Here is a 21,033-nt window from a genome sequence, read left to right as displayed (position 1 = left end):
TAGTGGTAGTGTTCTGTTTAGCAATAGTGTTCTGTTTAGTGGTAGTGTTATGTTTAGCAATAGTGTTCTGTTTAGTGGTAGTGTTCTGTTTAGCAATAGTGTTCTGTTTAGTGGTAGTGTTCTGTTTAGCAATAGTGTTCTGTTTAGAAATCGTGTTCTGTTTAGTGGTAGTGTTCTGTTTAGTGGTAGTGTTCTGTTTGGCAATAGTGTTCTGTTTAGTGGTAGTGTTCTGTTTAGCAATAGTGTTCTGTTTAGCAATAGTGTTCTGTTTAGTGGTAGTGTTCTGTTTAGCGGTAGTGTCCTGTTTAGTAGTAGTGTTCTGTTTAGCAATAGTGTTCTGTTTAGTGGTAGTGTTCTGTTTAGTGGTAATGTTCTGTTTAGTAGTAGTGTTCTGTTTAGCAATAGTGTTCTGTTTAGTGGTAGTGTTCTGTTTAGTGGTAATGTTCTGTTTAGCAATAGTGTTCTGTCTAGTGGTAGTGTTCTGTTTAGCAATAGTGTTCTGTTTAGCGGTAGTGTTCTGGTTAGTGGTAGTGTTCTGTTTAGTAGTAGTGTTCTGTTTAGTAGTAGTGTTCTGTTTAGCAATAGTGTTCTGTTTAGTAGTAGTGTTCTGTTTAGTAGTAGTGTTCTGTTTAGCAATAGTGTTCTGTTTAGTAGTAGTGTTCTGTTTAGCGGTAGTGTTCTGTTTAGTAGTAGTGTTCTGTTTAGCAATAGTGTTCTGTTTAGTGGTAGTGTTCTGTTTAGTGGTAATGTTCTGTTTAGCAATAGTGTTCTGTCTAGTGGTAGTGTTCTGTTTAGCAATAGTGTTCTGTTTAGTGGTAGTGTTCTGGTTAGTGGTAGTGTTCTGTTTAGCAATAGTGTTCTGTTTAGTGGTAGTGTTCTGTTTAGTGGTAGTGTTCTGTTTAGCAATAGTGTTCTGTTTAGTGGTAGTGTTCTGTTTAGCAATAGTGTTCTGTTTAGTGGTAGTGTTCTGTTTAGTGGTAGTGTTCTGTTTAGCAATAGTGTTCTGTTTAGCAATAGTGTTCTGTTTAGCAATAGTGTTCTGTTTAGTGGTAGTGTTCTGTTTAGTGGTAATGTTCTGTTTAGTAGTAGTGTTCTGTTTAGCAATAGTGTTCTGTTTAGTGGTAATGTTCTGTTTAGTAGTAGTGTTCTGTTTAGCAATAGTGTTCTGTTTAGTGGTAATGTTCTGTTTAGCAATAGTGTTCTGTTTAGTGGTAATGTTCTGTTTAGTGGTAATGTTCTGTTTAGTAGTAGTGTTCTGTTTAGCAATAGTGTTCTGTTTAGCAATAGTGTTCTGTTTAGTGGTAATGTTCTGTTTAGTGGTAATGTTCTGTTTAGTGGTAATGTTCTGTTTAGTGGTAATGTTCTGTTTAGTAGTAGTGTTCTGTTTAGCAATAGTGTTCTGTTTAGCAATAGTGTTCTGTTTAGTGGTAATGTTCTGTTTAGCAATAGTGTTCTGTTTAGTGGTAATGTTCTGTTTAGCAATAGTGTTCTGTTTAGTGGTAGTGTTCTGTTTAGTGGTAGTGTTCTGTTTAGCAATAGTGTTCTGTTTAGTGGTAGTGTTCTGTTTAGCAATAGTGTTCTGTTTAGTGGTAGTGTTCTGTTTAGTGGTAGTGTTCTGTTTAGCAATAGTGTTCTGTTTAGCAATAGTGTTCTGTTTAGCAATAGTGTTCTGTTTAGTGGTAGTGTTCTGTTTAGTGGTAATGTTCTGTTTAGTAGTAGTGTTCTGTTTAGCAATAGTTTTCTGTTTAGTGGTAGTGTTCTGTTTAGTGGTAATGTTCTGTTTAGTAGTAGTGTTCTGTTTAGCAATAGTGTTCTGTTTAGTGGTAATGTTCTGTTTAGCAATAGTGTTCTGTTTAGTGGTAATGTTCTGTTTAGTGGTAATGTTCTGTTTAGTAGTAGTGTTCTGTTTAGCAATAGTGTTCTGTTTAGCAATAGTGTTCTGTTTAGTGGTAATGTTCTGTTTAGTGGTAATGTTCTGTTTAGTGGTAATGTTCTGTTTAGTGGTAATGTTCTGTTTAGTGGTAATGTTCTGTTTAGTGGTAATGTTCTGTTTAGTAGTAGTGTTCTGTTTAGCAATAGTGTTCTGTTTAGCAATAGTGTTCTGTTTAGTGGTAATGTTCTGTTTAGCAATAGTGTTCTGTTTAGTGGTAATGTTCTGTTTAGCGGTAGTGTCCTGTTTAGTGGTAGTGTTCTGTTCGGACTAAATAAAATGCTATGTTGGGACTATATAAAATGCTATGTTAGGACTATATAAAATGCTATATTAGGACTATATAAAATGCTATGTTAGGACTATATAAAATGCTATGTTGGGACTATATAAAATGCTATGTTAGGACTATATAAAATGCTATGTTAGGACTATATAAAATGCAATGTTAGGACTATATAAAATGCAATGTTAGGACTATATAAAATGCAATGTTAGGACTATATAAAATGCAATGTTAGGACTATATAAAATGCAATGTTAGGACTATATAAAATGCAATGTTAGGACTATGAAAATGGCTATGTTTTATCTGTTCAAAAGATGGGCCAGACAGCATGTTTTTAAGTGACAAATTTCAGAATGAAGCTGCTTAAATAATGGAAAGAAATGTGTTCAAATGTATAGTAATTTCAATGAAGAGTATTATTCAATCAATATCTTATGACACAGATCACAATAAAGTCCATGCAAACAAAAATATCAATATTTGTTAATTACTACTCCATAAATGATCGCTGTTCTTTACTCTATAAATCAAACTATAACAACAAAAAAATGGATAAAGACAAAGTGAAAAAATGAAGAGATGTAAACAGTAAAGGAAAACAGAAAGAGAGAGTTTTTCAACATGTGGTGTCGTCGGTAGTGTAATACGATACCTAGGTTGACCGTGAGCTTGACCCGGCCCCCGTCCAGCTCTAGACGCAGCGTGTCGGCCGAGTCTCGCGAGGTGGTGGCCATGAGCAGGCCGTAGGCCCGCTGGGACATGAAACGCAGAGACACGTCCTCCGCCTCCGTGTGCATCACCTGGGGCATCACCACCTTCATGTACATACTGCCATCATAACTCAGGATGGACGCCTCTGTCATGGGGGAGAGCAAGGGGGAGGGGGGGACAGAAGGAGAGAGATACAGAGAGACAGAGAGATAGAGAGAGAGAGACAGAGAGACAGAGACAGAGAGAGAGACAGAGACAGAGAGGGAGGGAGAGAGCGGAAGAGAGAGCGAGAGAGAGAGAGCGAGAGAGAGGGAGAGAGAGAGAGAGAGAGAGAGAGAGAGAGAGAGGGAGAGAGAGAGAGGGAGAGCGCGGAAGAGAGAGAGAGAGAGAGAGAGAGGATAGAAATGTGTTAGACACATCATCTGCTGTCACACATCTTGTTTCGGTGGAGAAATCTACAACATAACAACATGACATTTTCACTTGCACGCTCACATACAGACACACACACGCTCCCCATGCTTTTGCCCATTGCTCGTTTCCCCCCATCACTCTCTTCAGGAGAGACTCATTCAATGTATTGTTTTCTCTCTCACAGTACATCTGTCTTCAGCATGCTGTGGTCTCCCTGATAGCACTTTCAACTGGACTCGTTTGCACACAGATGATGGCTTAGGTACAAGTAATGGGCTTAAGATGGATCTCTCTCTCTCTCTCTCTCATTCAAATCAAGGGGCTTTATTGGCATGGGAAACATGTTAACATTGCCAAAGCAAGTGAAGTAGATAATCTCTCTCTCTCACTTTCACTCACTCCATCTATCTCTCTCTCCCCCTCTTTCTATGTATTGCTTCCTGGCATCCAGCCAATAGACACAAACACTCCTTTCGTCCTCAGAGCTGTAAAGACTCCACCTGGGAATCACACACACCCTCCCTCAACGCAGGGGCAAACAACTCTACAATTACATCCCGATCAATATTTTATTATGTACCATCAGCTGCTCTACCCAAAGCTACATTTATACCCATCATACCAAGTGCAATAGGATAGAGGAGAGACGAGTGGGGAGACACCTCAAGGTACAATGAAGACAGAATGAGCGAGAGAGAGGGAGAAGAGAAAGAAAAAGGGGGAGTAGAGAGAGAAAGAGGGGGAGAAGAGATGGGAAGAGGGGGTGGAAGATTGAGGTAAAGGTAGAGAGATGGAGTGAGAAGGAAAGTGGTAAGGTGTGAGTTTGTTGGGAGAGAGTGTGAAAAAGGGGAAAGTGATAGAGTAAGACAATAGAAGAGAGAGAGATATAGATATTAAAATAGAGAGAGATATAAAGAGAGAGATATAAAGAGAGAGATATTAAAATAGAGAGAGATATAAAGAGAGAGATATTAAAATAGAGAGAGATATAAAGAGAGATATACTAAAATAGAGAGAGATATAAAGAGAGATATTAAAATAGAGAGAGATATAAAGAGAGATATATTAAAATAGAGAGAGATATAAAGAGAGATATACTAAAATAGAGAGAGATATAAAGAGAGATATTAAAATAGAGAGAGATATAAAGAGAGATATACTAAAATAGAGAGAGATATAAAGAGAGATATTAAAATAGAGAGAGATATAAAGAGAGAGATATTAAAATAGAGAGAGATATAAAGAGAGAGATATTAAAATAGAGAGAGATATAAAGAGAGAGATAAGAGAGAGATATAACGAGAGAGATAAGAGAGAGATATAAAGAGAGAGATATTAAAATAGAGAGAGATATAAAGAGAGATATATTAAAATAGAGAGAGATAGAGAGATAATAGAGAGAGATATAAAGAGAGAGATATTAAAATAGAGAGAGATAATAGAGAGCGATATAAAGAGAGAGATATATTAAAATAGAGAGAGATATAAAGAGAGAGATAGAGAGAGATATAAAAGAGAGAGATATTAAAATAGAGAGAGATATAAAGAGAGATATATTAAAATAGAGAGATATATAAAGAGAGCGAGAGATAAAGAACTAAATGGAGTTGAAACAGAGAGATGAAACACCTCCTGATATCATGTCTCTGGTTGAGTGTGATGAGAGATCAGAGAGGTTTAATATCCCAGTAAGAGACTGTCAGATTGATACTAACTGACAGAGCTACAGAGCCCTGAGGGACAGACAGACAGACATGTCACTGTGAAGTGTTCATATGATAGACATAGTGGCAGGTTGTCTTCCACAGGCAAAAAAAACACCAGGTATTCTCTGGCATTATGTGGCTGAGCAATGAGGAGAAATACATTTTTGTTCACTGTGTTTTTCCATTTGCTGAATTTAATTTGATTTTACACAAGGCCTGGAATAAAAGGCTATCGATAATTAAATGACATATTTCATTCCAGACATTTTTTATTGAACCTTTATTTAACTCAGCAAGTCAGTTAAGAACTAATTCTTATTTTCAATGATGGCCTAGGAACAGTGGGTTAACTGCCTTGTTCAGGGGCAGAACGACAGATTTTATCTTGTCAGCTCAGGGATTCAATCTTGCAACCTCTCAGTTACAAATTCAAAGCTCTAACCACTAGGCTACCTGCCGCCCCACATATCGTGAAGGGTATAGATTGAGTGTAGTCTCAGTTTATAGTTTTACTGCTTGAGGGTTTTTATTATTGCTTGGGTAACCTTATTTACTATCGTAAATGTATATTTTGTGGTGCGAACTGCACAGAACACCAGAAGATGTGCTACTGTGAATCATTTCATTGTTCTATTGTTTGTTTATGTGTCAGTCCAACTGGCTATTTGACCCGGAAAAAAACACTTATTTAATTCATTCATTCATTCATTCATTCACAATAGTCTGCGTTCACTGCGTCTGCGTTGTCACTTGTCACAACTGGGCCAGTATTTAGAAAAATTCTCAGGACAGATCCTCTAGGATCAGCTGTGCCTTTTAATTCATAGTTATTAAGAGGAAGCACCTGATCCGAGATCAGCACTCCTGCTCTGAGATACTTTGTGAAAAGAGGCCTTGGTCTTGGTTTGACATTTGTTTGATATGGAGGAAAGGATGCCGAGAGGACGTGAATGGAGAGTATGGATAATGGCAATCTTTCTCTTTCGATTTCTACTCCATCTACTGTAGGCACGCACGCATGACTGTAAGTCATGTTGGATAAAATCATCTGTGAAATGGCATATATAGTACCAGTCAAAAGTGTTGACACAAATCATTCCAGGCTTTTTCTATATTTTGACAAAGTTCTTGACATTTTCTGGATTGACTGACCTTCATGTCTTAATAAAGTGATGATGGACTGTCGTTTCTCTTTGCTTATTTGAGCTGTTCTTGCTATAATATGGACTTGGTCTTTTACCAAATTAGGGCAATCTTCAAATATGGCTATCTTCTGTATACCACCCCTACCTTGTCACAACACAACTGATTGGCTCAAATGCATTAAAAAGGAAATAAATTCCAGAAAATTAACTTTTAACAAGGCACAATCTGGACCCTCTCTTTCTAAAATTACCTGCCAAAATTGTTGCAACCCCAATTACTAGCCTGTTCAACCTCTCTTTCGTATCGTCTGAGATCCCCAAAGAGTGGAAAGATGCCACGGTCATCCCCCTCTTCAAAGGGGGAGACACTCTAGACCCAAACTGCTACAGACCTATATTTTAATCCTTATCCTGCTTTTCTAAGGTCTTTGAAAGCCAAGTTAACAAACAGATCACCGACCATTTCGTATCCCACCGTACCTTCTCCGCTATGCAGTCAGGTTTCTGAGCTGGTCATGGGTGTACCTCAGCCACACTCAAGGTCCTAAACGATATCATAATCGCCATCGATAAGAGACAATAATGTGCAGCTGTATTCATCGACGTGGCAAAAGGCTTTTGACTCTGTCAATCACCACATTCTTATCGGCAGACTCAACAGCCTTAGTTTCTTAAATGACTGCCTCGCCTGGTTCACCAACTACTTCTCTGATGCAGTACAGTGTGTCAAATCGGAGGGACTGTTGTATGGACCTCTGGCAGTCTCTATGGGGGTGCCACAGGGTTCAAGTCTCGGGCCGACTCTTTTCTCTGTATACATCAAAGATTTCGCTCTTGCTGCTGGTGATTCCCTGATCCACCTCTATGCAGACAGCACCATTCTGTATACCTCTGACCCTTCTATGGACACTGTGTTAACTAACCTCCAGACGAGCTTCCATGCCATACAACTCTCCTTCCGTGGCTCTTAAATGCAAGTAAAACTAAATGAATGCTCTTCATCCGATCGTTGCCCGCACCTGCCCGCCCGTCCAGCATCACTACTCTGGACAGTTCTGACCTAGAATATGTGGACAACTACAAATACCTAGGTATCTGGTTAGACTGTAATCTCTCCTTCCAGACTCACATTAAAACCTCTTTGGGCTAGGGGCAGTATTTTCACATCCGGGATGAAAAGCGTTCCCAAAGTAAATTGCCCGCTACTCAGGCCCAGAAGCATATGTATATTATTCGTACATTTTGATAGAAGACACTCTGAAGTTTCTAAAACTGTTTGAATAATGTCTGTGAATATAACAGAACTGATTTGGCAGGCGAAACCCCGAGCACAATCCATCCAGGGAAAAAAAAATTGAGCTCAATCTGTTTTCCATTAAATTTCTATGGCAATCCCTTTTTAATAGAAATATGTTTGAAGTTCCTATGGCTTCCACTAGATGTCAACAGTCTTTAGAAATTGGTTGATGTTTTTCCTTTGAGAAATTAAGAAGTAGCCCTGTTATTTCCATGTGTCACTCCAAGTGCACTCTAATGTTTTGGTGCGCACGACCTGGAACGTGCTTCACAATGTTTTCATCCGGTATTGAGCACAGCATTTCCTGTGTCGTGGCAGAATCAGAATCCTTTAGGTAACATTTATAAATAAGATGTTTTATTAATTTTCATAAGTATACTTATCTGGGAAAGTTACTTGGGGCCCAGAGAGGGGAGAGGTTGGGTTAGTCTAATATGTGAATGTGTCTAACTATTTCTAAACCATGTGAAGGGATGGTGTGATTAATGGGGAACCAGTAAGGTGGCTCCACAATGTCTGTGTGCCAGTCACGTCTCTCTGTAAGCTTGTCCAGGAGGGGGTGTATTTGATATATGCCATTGGATGAGGTAATGTTTTTGGTTCTAAGTGGTAACAAGAACGAGATAAGAGCTTTGGTTTAGGAGACCAAACTGAACGATAATTTATAGCTAATGCTATACATTTTGGGATACTCCTTTTTCTGGTAAAAGGTTATTTGTATAATGTTCCTAAGATCTGTTATTCGTCATGTGAGTTTTGATGGGTGTGTCTTGGCTATAAATGATACTAAGGACTGTTTTGTAAGCACTCTCAGAGAATTGATTTATAGATGCTAAATTGATCTGAGAGTCACAGGGCTATGGTGAAGCTCATATAATTAAAGATGGACTTTATGATATAACTCTGACTTGTGTGTGGTTTGCTCTCTCATGATTTGGTAATACAGGAAAATACCACGACACCCGTCTTACATTTTTTCGATTATTTACATTTTAGGATACATCAATTTGGATTAGGAACGATGTTTGAAATGTTTGGACCAAGTTTACAGGTAACTTATTAGATACTTTGCATGTTGGGCAAGTTGAACCGGTGTTTTTCAGTAGCCTCCTGAATGTAGCTATGGTAACATTACCAGTAGCCTACTGAATGTAGCTATGGTAACATTACCAGTAGCCTACTGAATGTAGCCATGGTAACATTACCAGCCTACATGCATTGTGGCACAGAAAAAAAGAAAAGTTATTGCAAACAATTTCTTGTAACTAAATTCCTGTTGTCACCAGACTATATCTGACTGGGTAAATAATTCCTGTTGTCACCAGACTATATCTGACTGGGTAAATAATTCCTGCTGTCACCAGACTATATCTGACTGGGTAAATAATTCCTGTTGTCACCAGACTATATCTGACTGGGTAAATAATTCCTGTTGTCACCAGACTATATCTGACTGGGTAAATAATTCCTGTTGTCACCAGACTATATCTGACTGGGTAAATAATTCCTGTTGTCACCAGACTACATCTGACTGGGTAAATAATTCCTCTTGTCACAAGACTATATCTGACTGGGTAAATAACTTTATTTTGAGTTAATGTGGACCTATTGACTCAGATTTCAGCACTTGAACCAGGACTCGAGCACTGGGACTCAGACTTTAGCCACAGGGGACTTGGGACTTGAACCAGGACTCGAGGTTTAGTGACTCGACTACATCACTGGGCGAACACTCATCAGCTCCCATTCAAAGTCAATAGTCCCGTGCTACTTCTGGATATCAACATGGCAGTGGTATGTGTGTGTGTGTGTGTGTGTGTGCGCGTGTGCGTGTGTGTGTGTGTGTGTGTGTGTGTGTTTGTGTGTGTGTGTGTGTGTGTGCAAATGTGTGTGCAAATGTGTGTGTTTGTGTGTGTGTGTGTGTGTGTGTGTGTGTGTGTGTGTGTGTGTGTGTGTGTGTGTGTGTGTGTGTTTGTGTTTGTGTGTGTATACAGTATGTGTGTGTGTGTGTGTGTGTGTGTGTGTGTGTGTGTGTGTGTGTGTGTGTGTGTGTGTGCAAATGTGTGTGCAAATGTGTGTGCAAATGTGTGTGCAAATGTGTGTGTGTGCAAATGTGTGTGCAAATGTGTGTGCAAATGTGTGTGTGTGTGTGTGTGTGTGTGTATACGTTTGCAATTGCAACAAATAATCTGCTTAGACCCCAACCAAGGAACATCAAAAGTCGTGCTATAAATTCACAGACAACACAAAGATTCCTTGATGCCCTTCCAGACTCCCTCTGCCTTCCCAAGGACGCCAGAGGACAAAAATCAGTTAACCACCTAACTGAGGATCTCAATCTAACCTTGCGCAATACCCTAGATGCAGTTGCACCCCTAAAAACTAAAAAAATGTCTCATAAGAAACTAGCTCCCTGGTACACAGAAAATACCCGAGCTCTGAAGCAAGCTTCCAGAAAATTGGAACGGAAATGGCGCCACACCAAACTGGAAGTCTTCCGACTAGCTTGGAAGGACGGTACCGTGCAGTACCGTAGAGCCCTTACTGCTGCTCGATCATCATTTTTCTAACTTAATTGAGGAAAATAAGAACAATCCGAAATTCCTTTTTTAATACTGTCGCAAAGCTAATGTGGAAGGACCACCAGAGGGCAGGCTGGGCTCATGGATAGTAGCCCAACAAGGCATGGGAGACAAGGTAACCAGAGGCAATTAAGCACAGCTGACGGTACTAATGACATACTCTCCTTCCCCTATAAGAGAGAGAATGGAACCAGCAGAGAGGGGGGGAAACTATCTCTGGAAGATGGCCACCGAGAGAGAGGAGCTATCCATGAAGAACCACTAAGACGGTGACAATCCCGTGACTTTTTGTTGTAGTTTAAAGATAATCCTATTGTGTTCCTGTTTCATCTGGAGAAGAAGATGTATGTTTTTTTCCTTAGAAGATTTTCATTGATTATGTTGGAGTGTTTGTGTTGACCAAATGCCCTCAATAGAGAACTGTGTTCAATCAAGAAAACCTACTCCTGACTCGTTTATTCCACCTTCCCGCTTTAGAGTGACACCCAATTACATGGTCCGCTCACATTGGTGGAGAATGCGGGCATTAGGTGGACGAGTGACACAAGGATAAGTGAGTAAATCAAGATTCTTCCAGTAGACCCGGAGGAACCATTCAAGAACGATGGATAACGCCCTACTACAACAGTTGATCACGGCACAGCAGACAACCATAGAACTCCTGCAACATCAGCTGAGCCGACGAGAAGAACCTAGAGTTAAGCCAAGAGCGGCTGCTCACGCCATCTTACCTCGTCTCTCCAAGGAGGATGATATTGAGGCCTTCCTCATGACCTTCGAAAGGACGGCCACCTTGGAAGAGTGGTCGCCCACAGAATGGGCGAGCGCATTAGCCCCTCTTTTGACCGGGGTGGCTCAGGAAGCCTATTTTGACCTGGATTCCCGCGAAGCTGAGGACTATGGGCGACTAAAAACCGAGATCCTGTCCCGGTACCAGCTGACTGCCAGAGATAGGGCTGTAAAGTTCCATCAATGGACCTATACAGCTGATCAACCCGTCCGTGCCCAGATCTTCGCATTAATACGACTGACGAAACAGTGGCTAGAACCTGGAAAGGGAGTAGGACATGTGATAGAGACTCTCGTAGTGGACAAGATATTGAGAGAATTGCCCAGTGACTTAAAAAGGGTTGTGGGGCAAGCCAACCCGTTGTCAGCCGACGACATAGCCCAGGCGGTGGAAACATATCGGTCTACAGGGGAGTTGTTAAAAAGTGACAAGGAGGAACGGAAGGAGTCTTCCAATCCCGTACCACGACTCACCCCGGCGCGCCCGCCACCGAAACGTCCAAGCCCCCCCTGGAGGTGGGAGAAGTCAGCCACCACACAGCAGGGTCGGTGTTATAAATGTCAGTCTCCCAACCATTATGCCCCACAATGTCCTAGCAAGGATGAGCCCATGGTCACGGAGTCATCACTGCCTACCCCCACACATCCCGTTTTGAGGGGGCAGGATCAACACTGTTGGTTAGCAGAGATAGCCCCAGCCTCAGAGATTCCGGTGCGAGTCGAAGGACAAGATGTGGTAGCTATTCTCGACTCGGGAAGCATGGTTACGTTAGTAGAGGAGCGGATGGTGACCTCCGCAACACTGCTACCAGACAAAGTAGCCGTATCCTGTATCCATGGAGACACCCACTATTACCCCACTGTGAATCTGCCTATTCTCACTCCAAAAGGAAGGTGTACAGTCAGGGCAGGGAAAGTGCCCCAGCTGAAGGTGCCATTATTGATCGGGAGAGACTGTCCCCTATATAAGGAGCTTCGGCAGATGACGTTATGCACGGGAAGAAGGGGGACAGGAAAGAAGAGAAAATCCAAGCCAGAGGTAGTAGTCCTACAAGGAGACGTAGCCGCGTCCTCGTCCTCTGCAGCAGAGGAAGAAATAGCGACCCAACGTTTACGACAGATATTCCAGGAAACCACTGATGAAGACACATGTGAAGGGTTATACACAACGCAGGAAGGAAGGAGCAACCAGGCGCTAAGGGATATATTTGAAGCTCCATCCGAGGAGGGAACCTGGAAGGGATTCTCCTCGGTCACCCCTGATGGGGATGTGGAACATCCTCCACATCCCTCTACCGAGGTCGACCTGCACCAGGAATTAAAGGGACAGTTCGGCACCTCGCAGCATAGAGACCCAGACCTAAAGGAGGCCATGAGGAAGGTGAAGGTGATCGACGGGAGGAACGTCGACGGATCAGGTGAGCCCCCTCTTCCTTACTATGCAATCAGGCGGGGTCTCTTATACTGGGTCGTACGACGAAGGGGGGAAAACCAGGAATTACTAATGGTGCCTAGGCCATACAGGGATACAGTTCTACAGTTAGCCCATTCCCACGTCCTAGGAGGACACCTGGCACGAGACAAGACTATTGACAGAATCATGCAGAGATTCTATTGGCCCCGGGTCACCCGGGATGTGGCCAGGTATTGTAGGACGTGTGATCAATGTCAACGTACAGCCCCACGGCCACACCTGCGTAACCCTTTGATTCCTCTCCCCATCATAGAGACTCCCTTTGAACGCATAGCTATGGACCTCGTAGGGCCCCTCCCAAAATCCGCCAGAGGACACGAGTACATCCTAGTGGTTATAGATTACGCTACCAAGTTCCCGGAGGCCATACCCCTGCGTAACATGTCGTCAAAGGGAATTGCCAAGGAGCTATTCCTGATGTTCTCTCGTGTGGGCCTCCCCAAGACTATCTTAACCGATCAAGGAACCCCGTTCATGTCCCGGTTGATGAAGGACTTGTGTCGGTTATATCAGGTTCAACAGATACGTACAAGCATATTCCACCCTCAAACAGACGGGTTGTGTGAACGCTTGAACAAAACGATTAAAAGCATGTTGAGAAGAGTGGTGTCCCGAGACGGGAAAAACTGGGACATGCTTCTCCCACACTTAATGTTTGCCCTGCGAGAAGTACCCCAGGCATCCACTGGATTCTCTCCGTTTGAATTGCTCTATGGCAGACCCTGTCGAGGAATCCTCGACTTAGCCAAGGAGACCTGGGAGACCCAACCATGTCCCTTTCGATCCACAATAGAACACGTTACCCTGATGAGAGACCGCCTGTCAGCAGTGTGGCCCATAGTCAAGGAGCATATGGAGAAGGCCCAAAGGACCCAAGGCCAGGCCTATGATAAGTCCGCGACCCCCCGTGAGTTCACCGTGGGAGAGAAAGTGATGGTGCTTGTGCCCACGGCCGAACATCGCTTGCTGGCGCAGTGGAGGGGGCCCTACGAGGTAATGAAAAGGGTCTCACCGGTCAATTACCTCATCAAGCAACCTGACAGGAGGAAGAAGGTCCAACTCTATCACATAAACCTGCTGAAGACGTACCATGGACGAGAGGAGGAGGTGGCTTTGATGGCCCTGGAGGGCAAAGGAAAAGAGGAGACTCTACCACAGGTGCGCCGTGGCCAAACTCTCCTACCGGAGCAGTCAAGACAGCTAGACAAGCTGATTATGAACTTCGGTCGAATATTCTCTCCATTCCCAGGACAAACAGATGTCCTGTTCCACCATATCCACACGGAACCCGGCAAGAAGGTGCATATCCGCCCTTACAGGATTCCTGAGGCTCGCCGAGTCATCGCTAAGAAAGAGGTGAGGGAGATGTTGAGGATGGGCGTGATCGAGCCCTCGACGAGTGAGTGGTCCAGTCCCATAGTCCTGGTCCCCAAGTCCGATGGTAGTATGAGACTCTGCAACGACTTTAGGGGCGTGAATGCCATCTCTACATTCGATGCGTATCCCATGCCCCGTGTGGATGAACTCTTGGAGCGCTTAGGAAAGGCCAAGTTCATCACTACCCTGGATTTGACAAAGGGATATTGGCAAGTGCCGGTGGCTCCGGAGGATCGCCCAAAGACTGCCTTCGCCACCCCAGAGGGGCTTTTCCAGTATGTGAGGATGCCCTTCGGACTGCACGGTGCCGCTGCAACTTTCCAACGCCTCATGGATGCCATTCTACGGCCCCATCAAGAGTATGCAGCGGCGTACATAGACGATGTGGTCATCCACAGCGAGGACTGGGATAGTCACCTCCTGCGATTACGGGCGGTGCTCGTGAGTTTGGAAGCCACCGGGTTGACAGCCAATCCAAATAAATGCTGCCTGGGCCTGACCGAAGTGGAATACCTGGGGTACACCGTGGGGAATGGGAAAATACGCCCACAGGCAGAGAAGACCAGGGCAATTCGTGACTGGCCTCGACCCCGGACCAAGCGAGACGTTCGGGCATTCTTAGGGATAACAGGATAGTATCGCCGTTTTATCCCGGGATATGCAACCATTGCCAACCCCCTCACAAACCTCATCAGGAAAAACCTGCCAAACCAGGTAGAGTGGAAAGACGAGACGGAAGAGGCCTTTCAATTGCTAAAAGATGGCCTGTGTTCTGATCCCGTTCTACAGGCTCCGGACTTCTCACAAGAGTTCATTGTGCAGGTCGACGCCTCGGATACAGGGCTCGGGGCCGTACTAGCTCAGGGTAAAGGTGAAGCAGAGAAGCCGATTCTCTTCATTAGTAGGAAGCTCAGCGATCGGGAACAGAGGTATGCGACCGTAGAGAAAGAGGCCTTAGCCATCAAGTGGGCCCTGGATTATCTCCGGTACTACCTACTGGGTCGGAGGTTTGCATTAGTTACTGACCATGCGCCCCTCACGTGGATGGCTGGTAAGAGAAACAATAACAACAGAATAGCCAGATGGTTTTTGTCTTTACAACCGTTCTCTTTCCATGTCATCCACAGGGCCGGATCGAGGAACGGGAATGCAGACGCGCTGTCCCGACGCGACCAAGACGGTGCGTCTGGCGCCCGACCCTCCGGTTCGGTCCTGGGGGGGAAGGTATGTGGAAGGACCACCAGAGGGCAGGCTGGGCTCATGGATAGTAGCCCAACAAGGCATGGGAGACAAGGTAACCAGAGGCAATTAAGCACAGCTGACGGTACTAATGACATACTCTCCTTCCCCTATAAGAGAGAGAATGGAACCAGCAGAGAGGGGGGGAAACTATCTCTGGAAGATGGCCACCGAGAGAGAGGAGCTATCCATGAAGAACCACTAAGACGGTGACAATCCCGTGACTTTTTGTTGTAGTTTAAAGATAATCCTATTGTGTTCCTGTTTCATCTGGAGAAGAAGATGTATGTTTTTTTCCTTAGAAGATTTTCATTGATTATGTTGGAGTGTTTGTGTTGACCAAATGCCCTCAATAGAGAACTGTGTTCAATCAAGAAAACCTACTCCTGACTCGTTTATTCCACCTTCCCGCTTTAGAGTGACACCCAATTACATGGTCCGCTCACACTAACTAAAAAGCAGCATTCCCCAAGAGAGGATGACTTTCACTTTAGCAGTGATAAATTCATGAACTTCTTTGAGGAAAAGATTATGATTATTAGAAAGCAAATTACGGACTCCTCTTTAAACCTGAGTATTCCTCCAAACCTCAGTTGTCCTGAGTCTGCACAACTCTGCCAGGACCTAGGATCAAGAGAGACGCTCAAGTGTTTTAGTACTATATCTCTTGACACAATGATGAAAATAATCATGGCCTCTAAACCTGCATACTGGACCCTATTCCAACTAAACTACTGAAAGAGCTGCTTCCTGTGCTTGGCCCTCCTATGTTGAACATAATAAACGGCTCTCTATCCACTGGATGTGTACCAAACTCACTAAAAGTGGCAGTAATAAAGCCTCTCTTGAAAAAGCCAAACCTTGACCAAGAAAATATAAAAAACTATCGGCCTATATCGAATCTTCCATTCCTCTCAAAAATTTTAGAGAAGGCTGTTGCGCAGCAACTCACTGCCTTCCTGAAGACAAACAATGTATACGAAATGCTTCAGTCTGGTTTTAGACCCCATCATAGCACTGAGACGGCACTTGTGAAGGTGGTAAATGACATTTTAATGGCATCGGACCGAGGCTCTGCATCTGTCCTCGTGCTCCTAGACCTTAAGTGCTGCTTTTGATACCATCGATCACCACATTCTTTTGGAGAGATTGGAAACCCAAATTGGTCTACACGGACATGTTCTGGCCTGGTTTAGATCTTATCTGTCGGAAAGATATCAGTTTGTCTCTGTGAATGGTTTGTCCTCTGACAAATCAACTGTAAATTTCGGTGTTCCTCAAGGTTCCGTTTTAGGACCACTATTGTTTTCACTATATATTTTACCTCTTGGGGATGTTATTCGAAAACATAATGTAAACTTTCACTGCTATGCGGATGACACACAGCTGTACATTTCAATGAAACATGGTGAAGCCCCAAAATTGCCCTCGCTAGAAGCATGTGTTTCAGACATAAGGAAGTGGATGGCTGCAAACTTTCTACTATTAAACTCGGACAAAACAGAGATGCTTGTTCTAGGTCCCAAGAAACAAAGAGATCTTCTGTTGAATCTGACAATTAATCTTAATGGTTGTACAGTCGTCTCAACTAAAACTGTGAAGGACCTCGGCGTTACTCTGGACCCTGATCTCTCTTTTGAAGAACATATCAAGACCATTTCGAGGACAGCTTTTTTCCACCTACGTAACATTGCAAAAATCAGAAACTTTCTGTCCAAAAATGATGCAGAAAAATTAATCCATGCTTTTGTCACTTCTAGGTTAGACTACTGCAATGCTCTATTTTCCGGCTACCCGGATAAAGCACTAAATAAACTTCAGTTAGTGCTAAATACGGCTGCTAGAATCCTGACTAGAACCAAAAAATTTGATCATATTACTCCAGTGCTAGCCTCTCTACACTGGCTTCCTGTCAAAGCAAGGGCTGATTTCAAGGTTTTACTGCTAACCTACAAAGCATTACATGGGCTTGCTCCTACCTATCTCTCTGATTTGGTCCTGCCGTACATACCTACACGTACGCTACGGTCACAAGACGCAGGCCTCCTAATTGTCCCTAGAATTTCTAAGCAAACAGCTGGAGGCAGGGCTTTCTCCTATAGAGCTCCATTTTTATGGAACGGTCTGCCTACCCATGTCAGAGACGCAAACTCGGTCTCAACGTTTAAGTCTTTACTGAAGACTCATCTCTTCAGTGGGTCATATGATTGAGTGTAGTCTGGCCCAGGAGTGGGAAGGTGAACGGAAAGGCTCTGGAGCAACGAACCGCCCTTGCTGTCTCTGCCTGGCCGGTTCCCCTCTTTCCACTGGGATTCTCTGCCTCTAACCCTATTACAGGGGCTGAGTCACTGGCTTGCTGGGGCTCTCTCATGCCGTCCCTGGAGGGGGTGCGTCACCTGAGTGGGTTGATTCACTGTTGTGGTCATCCTGTCTGGGTTGGCGCCCCCCCCCCTTGGGTTGTGCCGTGGCGGAGATCTTTGTGGGCTATACTCAGCCTTCTCTCAGGATGGTAAGTTGGTGGTTGAAGATATCCCTCTAGTGGTGTGGGGGCTGTGCTTTGGCAAAGTGGGTGGGGTTATATCCTTCCTGTTTGGCCCTGTCCGGGGGTGTCCTCGGATGGGGCCACAGTGTCTCCTGACCCCTCCTGTCTCAGCCTCCAGTATTTATGCTGCAGTAGTTTATGTGTCGGGGGGCTGGGGTCAGTTTGTTATATCTGGAGTACTTCTCCTGTCCTATTCGGTGTCCTGTGTGAATCTAAGTGTGCGTTCTCTAATTCTCTCCTTCTCTCTTTCTTTCTCTCTCTCGGAGGACCTGAGCCCTAGGACCATGCCCCAGGACTACCTGACATGATGACTCCTTGCTGTCCCCAGTCCACCTGGCCATGCTGCTGTTCCAGTTTCAACTGACCTGAGCCCTAGGACCATGCCCCAGGACTACCTGACATGATGACTCCTTGCTGTCCCCAGTCCACCTGGCCATGCTGCTGCTCCAGTTTCAACTTCCACCTGACTGTGCTGCTGCTCCAGTTTCAACTGTTCTGGCTTATTATTATTCGACCATGCTGGTCATTTATGAACATTTGAACATCTTGGCCATGTACATGCCCTTAAAATGTCCTCTGTGATTCTCAGATGTGCTGGGGGAGAGAGACTGCAGAGTCACCAACAACCACATAGTGGAAGCAGAGTCCATGCTCCCCAATACGCTACAATGCAGGGTGACAGAGAGAGGGGGGAGAAGGGGAGGAGAAGGGGGGAGAAGGAGGGAGAAGGGGGGAGAAGGAGGGAGAAGGGGAGGAGAGTTTGACAGGAGAGAAAAAGAGAGAGAGATGGGAGAGAGACAGGGAGATCGAGAGAGATGGGGAGATCGAGAGACACGGGGAGAGAGACAGGGAGATCGAGAGAGACGGGGAGAGAGACAGGGAGATCGAGAGAGATGGGGAGATCGAGAGACACGGGGAGAGAGACAGGGAGATCGAGAGAGATGGGGAGATCGAGAGACAGGGAGATAGAGAGAGATGGGGAGATCGAGAGACACGGGGAGAGAGACAGGGAGATAGAGAGAGACAGGGAGATCGAGAGAGACGGGGAGAGAGACAGGGAGATAGAGAGAGACGGGGAGAGAGACAGGGAGATAGAGAGAGACGGGGAGAGAGACAGGGAGATCGAGAGAGATGGGGAGATCGAGAGACACGGGGAGAGAGAGATCCTTTGTGTACCCTTAACCATTTGTACATCGTTACAACACATATATATATATATATATACGTAATATGACATTTGTAATGTCTTTATTGTTTTGAAACTTCTGTATGTGTAATGTTTAATGTTAATTTTTATTGTTTATTTCACTTTTGTATATTATCTACCTCACTTGCTTTGGCAATGTTAACACATGTTTCCCATTCCAATAAAGCCCCTTGAATTGAAATTGAATTGATAGGAGAGAGAGATAGAGACAGAGAGACTGAAATAGATCAAGATAGGAGAGAGACAGACAGACAGACAGACAGACAGAGAGCGAGAGAAGAGAAGGACAAAGTGAGAGAGAGACAGGGAGTTAACTTAACCTTTTTTTTAAATCTTTTTTTTAACCTTTATTTAACTAGGCAAGTCAGTTAAGAACAAATTCTTATTTTCAATGACGGCCTAGGAACAGTGGGTTAACTGCCTGTACAAGGGCAGAACGACAGATTTTGTACCTTGTCAGCTCGGGGATTTGAACTTGCAACCTTTCGGTTACTAGTCCAATGCTCTAACCACTAGGCTACACTGCCACCCGGCTACACACAACTTTACCCTAACCATTATTCTAACCCTAAACTCAACCCTTATCCCAGCCCTAACCCTAAACTTAACCTTTACCCTAACCATTATTCTAACCCTAAACTCAACCCTTACCCCAGCCCTAACCCTAAACTTAACCTTTACCCTAACCATTATTCTAACCCTAAACTCAACCCTTTACCCCAGCCCTAACCCTAAACTTAACCCGTACCCTAGCCCTAAACCTATTTCTAACCCAAACCGTCACCTTAGCAAGCAGTCACCTATCAACAGATATTTTCTTGTTAGTATGACCATCTGTAGAGAATCCACAGATGGTCTATCTGGACCTTCCCCCAAAAAAGTCTGACCAAAGAAAGGAGGGAGAGATGGAGAGCAGGAGGGAAAGAAGCAGAGATGGAGAGCAAGAGGAGGAGATGAAGAGCAAGAGGGAGAAATGGAGAGCAAGGGGAGATAGATGGAGAGCAAGAGGGAGAGAGATGGAGAGCAAGAGGGAGAGAGATGGAGAGCAAAGGGAGAGAGATGGAGAGCAAGGGGAGAGAGATGGAGAGCAAGGGGAGATAGAGAGCAAGGGGAGATAGATGGAGAGCAAGAGGGAGAGAGATGGAGAGCAAGGGGAGAGAGATGGAGAGCAAGAGGGAAAGATGGAGAGTAAGAGAGAGAGATGGAGAAGGAGAGGGAGTGAAGGAGAGGGATAGGGAGAGCGAAAGAAAGTGAGACTGATAGACAACAGTCTTGAGTGTTGGATGTGTCTCTTTTTGCAGTCATAACGTGGTCCTCTGTAGCACAGTTGGTAGAGTACTGTATACCTGTGACGCTTTGGATAAAAACATCTGCTAAATGGCTTATATTGTATTAGAACATTACCTCAACCCAGATCAATATATTCCAATACTTTCTTCTCTGTCACTCAATATCTCTGCAGTGGATATGATTCTCTCTCTTATCCAGGAGAACAGTGGAGTCACAACTCAAAGGTCTTTTTAAGAACTCTCCTGAATCAATATCTAATCTCCAAACAGACGTTTCCTTCTGACTGTCCAGACTGCAGGATCCATCAGAGAGATACAATCCTCTGTCAACTAACCAGAGACTTAAAATTTAGAGAATCTTTTGCTGCTGGGTTGAACAATCAAGCAAAGTAACCTAGACTACACCTTGAATGTCTCACAAGCTCATATCTAAACCCTGAGATTGTCTCATACTCATATCTAAACCCTGAGATGGTCTCATACTCGTATCTCAAACCTGAGATTGTCTCCTAAACTCATATGTAAACCCTGAGATTAAGTAAGGGTAACTAAAGTTGAACAGTTTAGGCAAAAATCTAATACTCAGATAAAACCACAGAGACCAGGAAGGCCTTCTCTCAGTAATATCCTTGTATAGAAGGCCTTCCTGGTCTCTTAGTAATATCCCTGTATAGAAGGCCTTCCTGGTCTCTTAGTAATATCCCTGTATAGAAGGCCTTCCTGGTCTCTCAGTAATATCCTTGTATAGACAAGGAAGGCCTTCTATACAGGGATATTACTGAGAGACCAGGAAGGCCTTCTATACAGGGATATTACTAAGAGACCAGGAAGGCCTTCTATACAGGGATATTACTGAGAGACCAGGAAGGCCTTCTATACAGGGATATTACTGAGAGAACAGGAATGCCTTCTATACAGGGATATTACTGAGAGACCAGGAAGGCCTTCTATACAGGGATATTACTGAGACCAGGAAGGCCTTCTATGCAGGGATATTACTGAGACCAGGAAGGCCTTCTATGCAGGGATATTACTAAGAGAC

At 44.0% G+C, this 21,033-nt stretch overlaps 1 protein-coding gene across 1 annotated transcript in view; it reads right to left on the bottom strand.

Annotated features, from left to right (window-relative positions):
• Positions 1 to 21,033, bottom strand: part of LOC109878620 (neurexin-3a-like) — a 665,512-nt gene that overhangs the window by 426,507 nt on the left and 217,972 nt on the right. Inside the window, exon 10 of the mRNA XM_031787765.1 lies at positions 2,872 to 3,075. Coding sequence (XP_031643625.1) covers positions 2,872 to 3,075 — 204 coding nt within the window. The remainder of the gene's footprint in view (positions 1 to 2,871; positions 3,076 to 21,033) is intronic.

The sequence above is a fragment of the Oncorhynchus kisutch genome, linkage group LG14 (genome assembly GCF_002021735.2).
Source record: "Oncorhynchus kisutch isolate 150728-3 linkage group LG14, Okis_V2, whole genome shotgun sequence".
Classification (NCBI taxonomy): Eukaryota; Metazoa; Chordata; class Actinopteri; order Salmoniformes; family Salmonidae; genus Oncorhynchus; species Oncorhynchus kisutch.
Note: the sequence above shows the minus strand (reverse complement) of the source record. Positions and strands in the feature narration are given on the sequence as shown.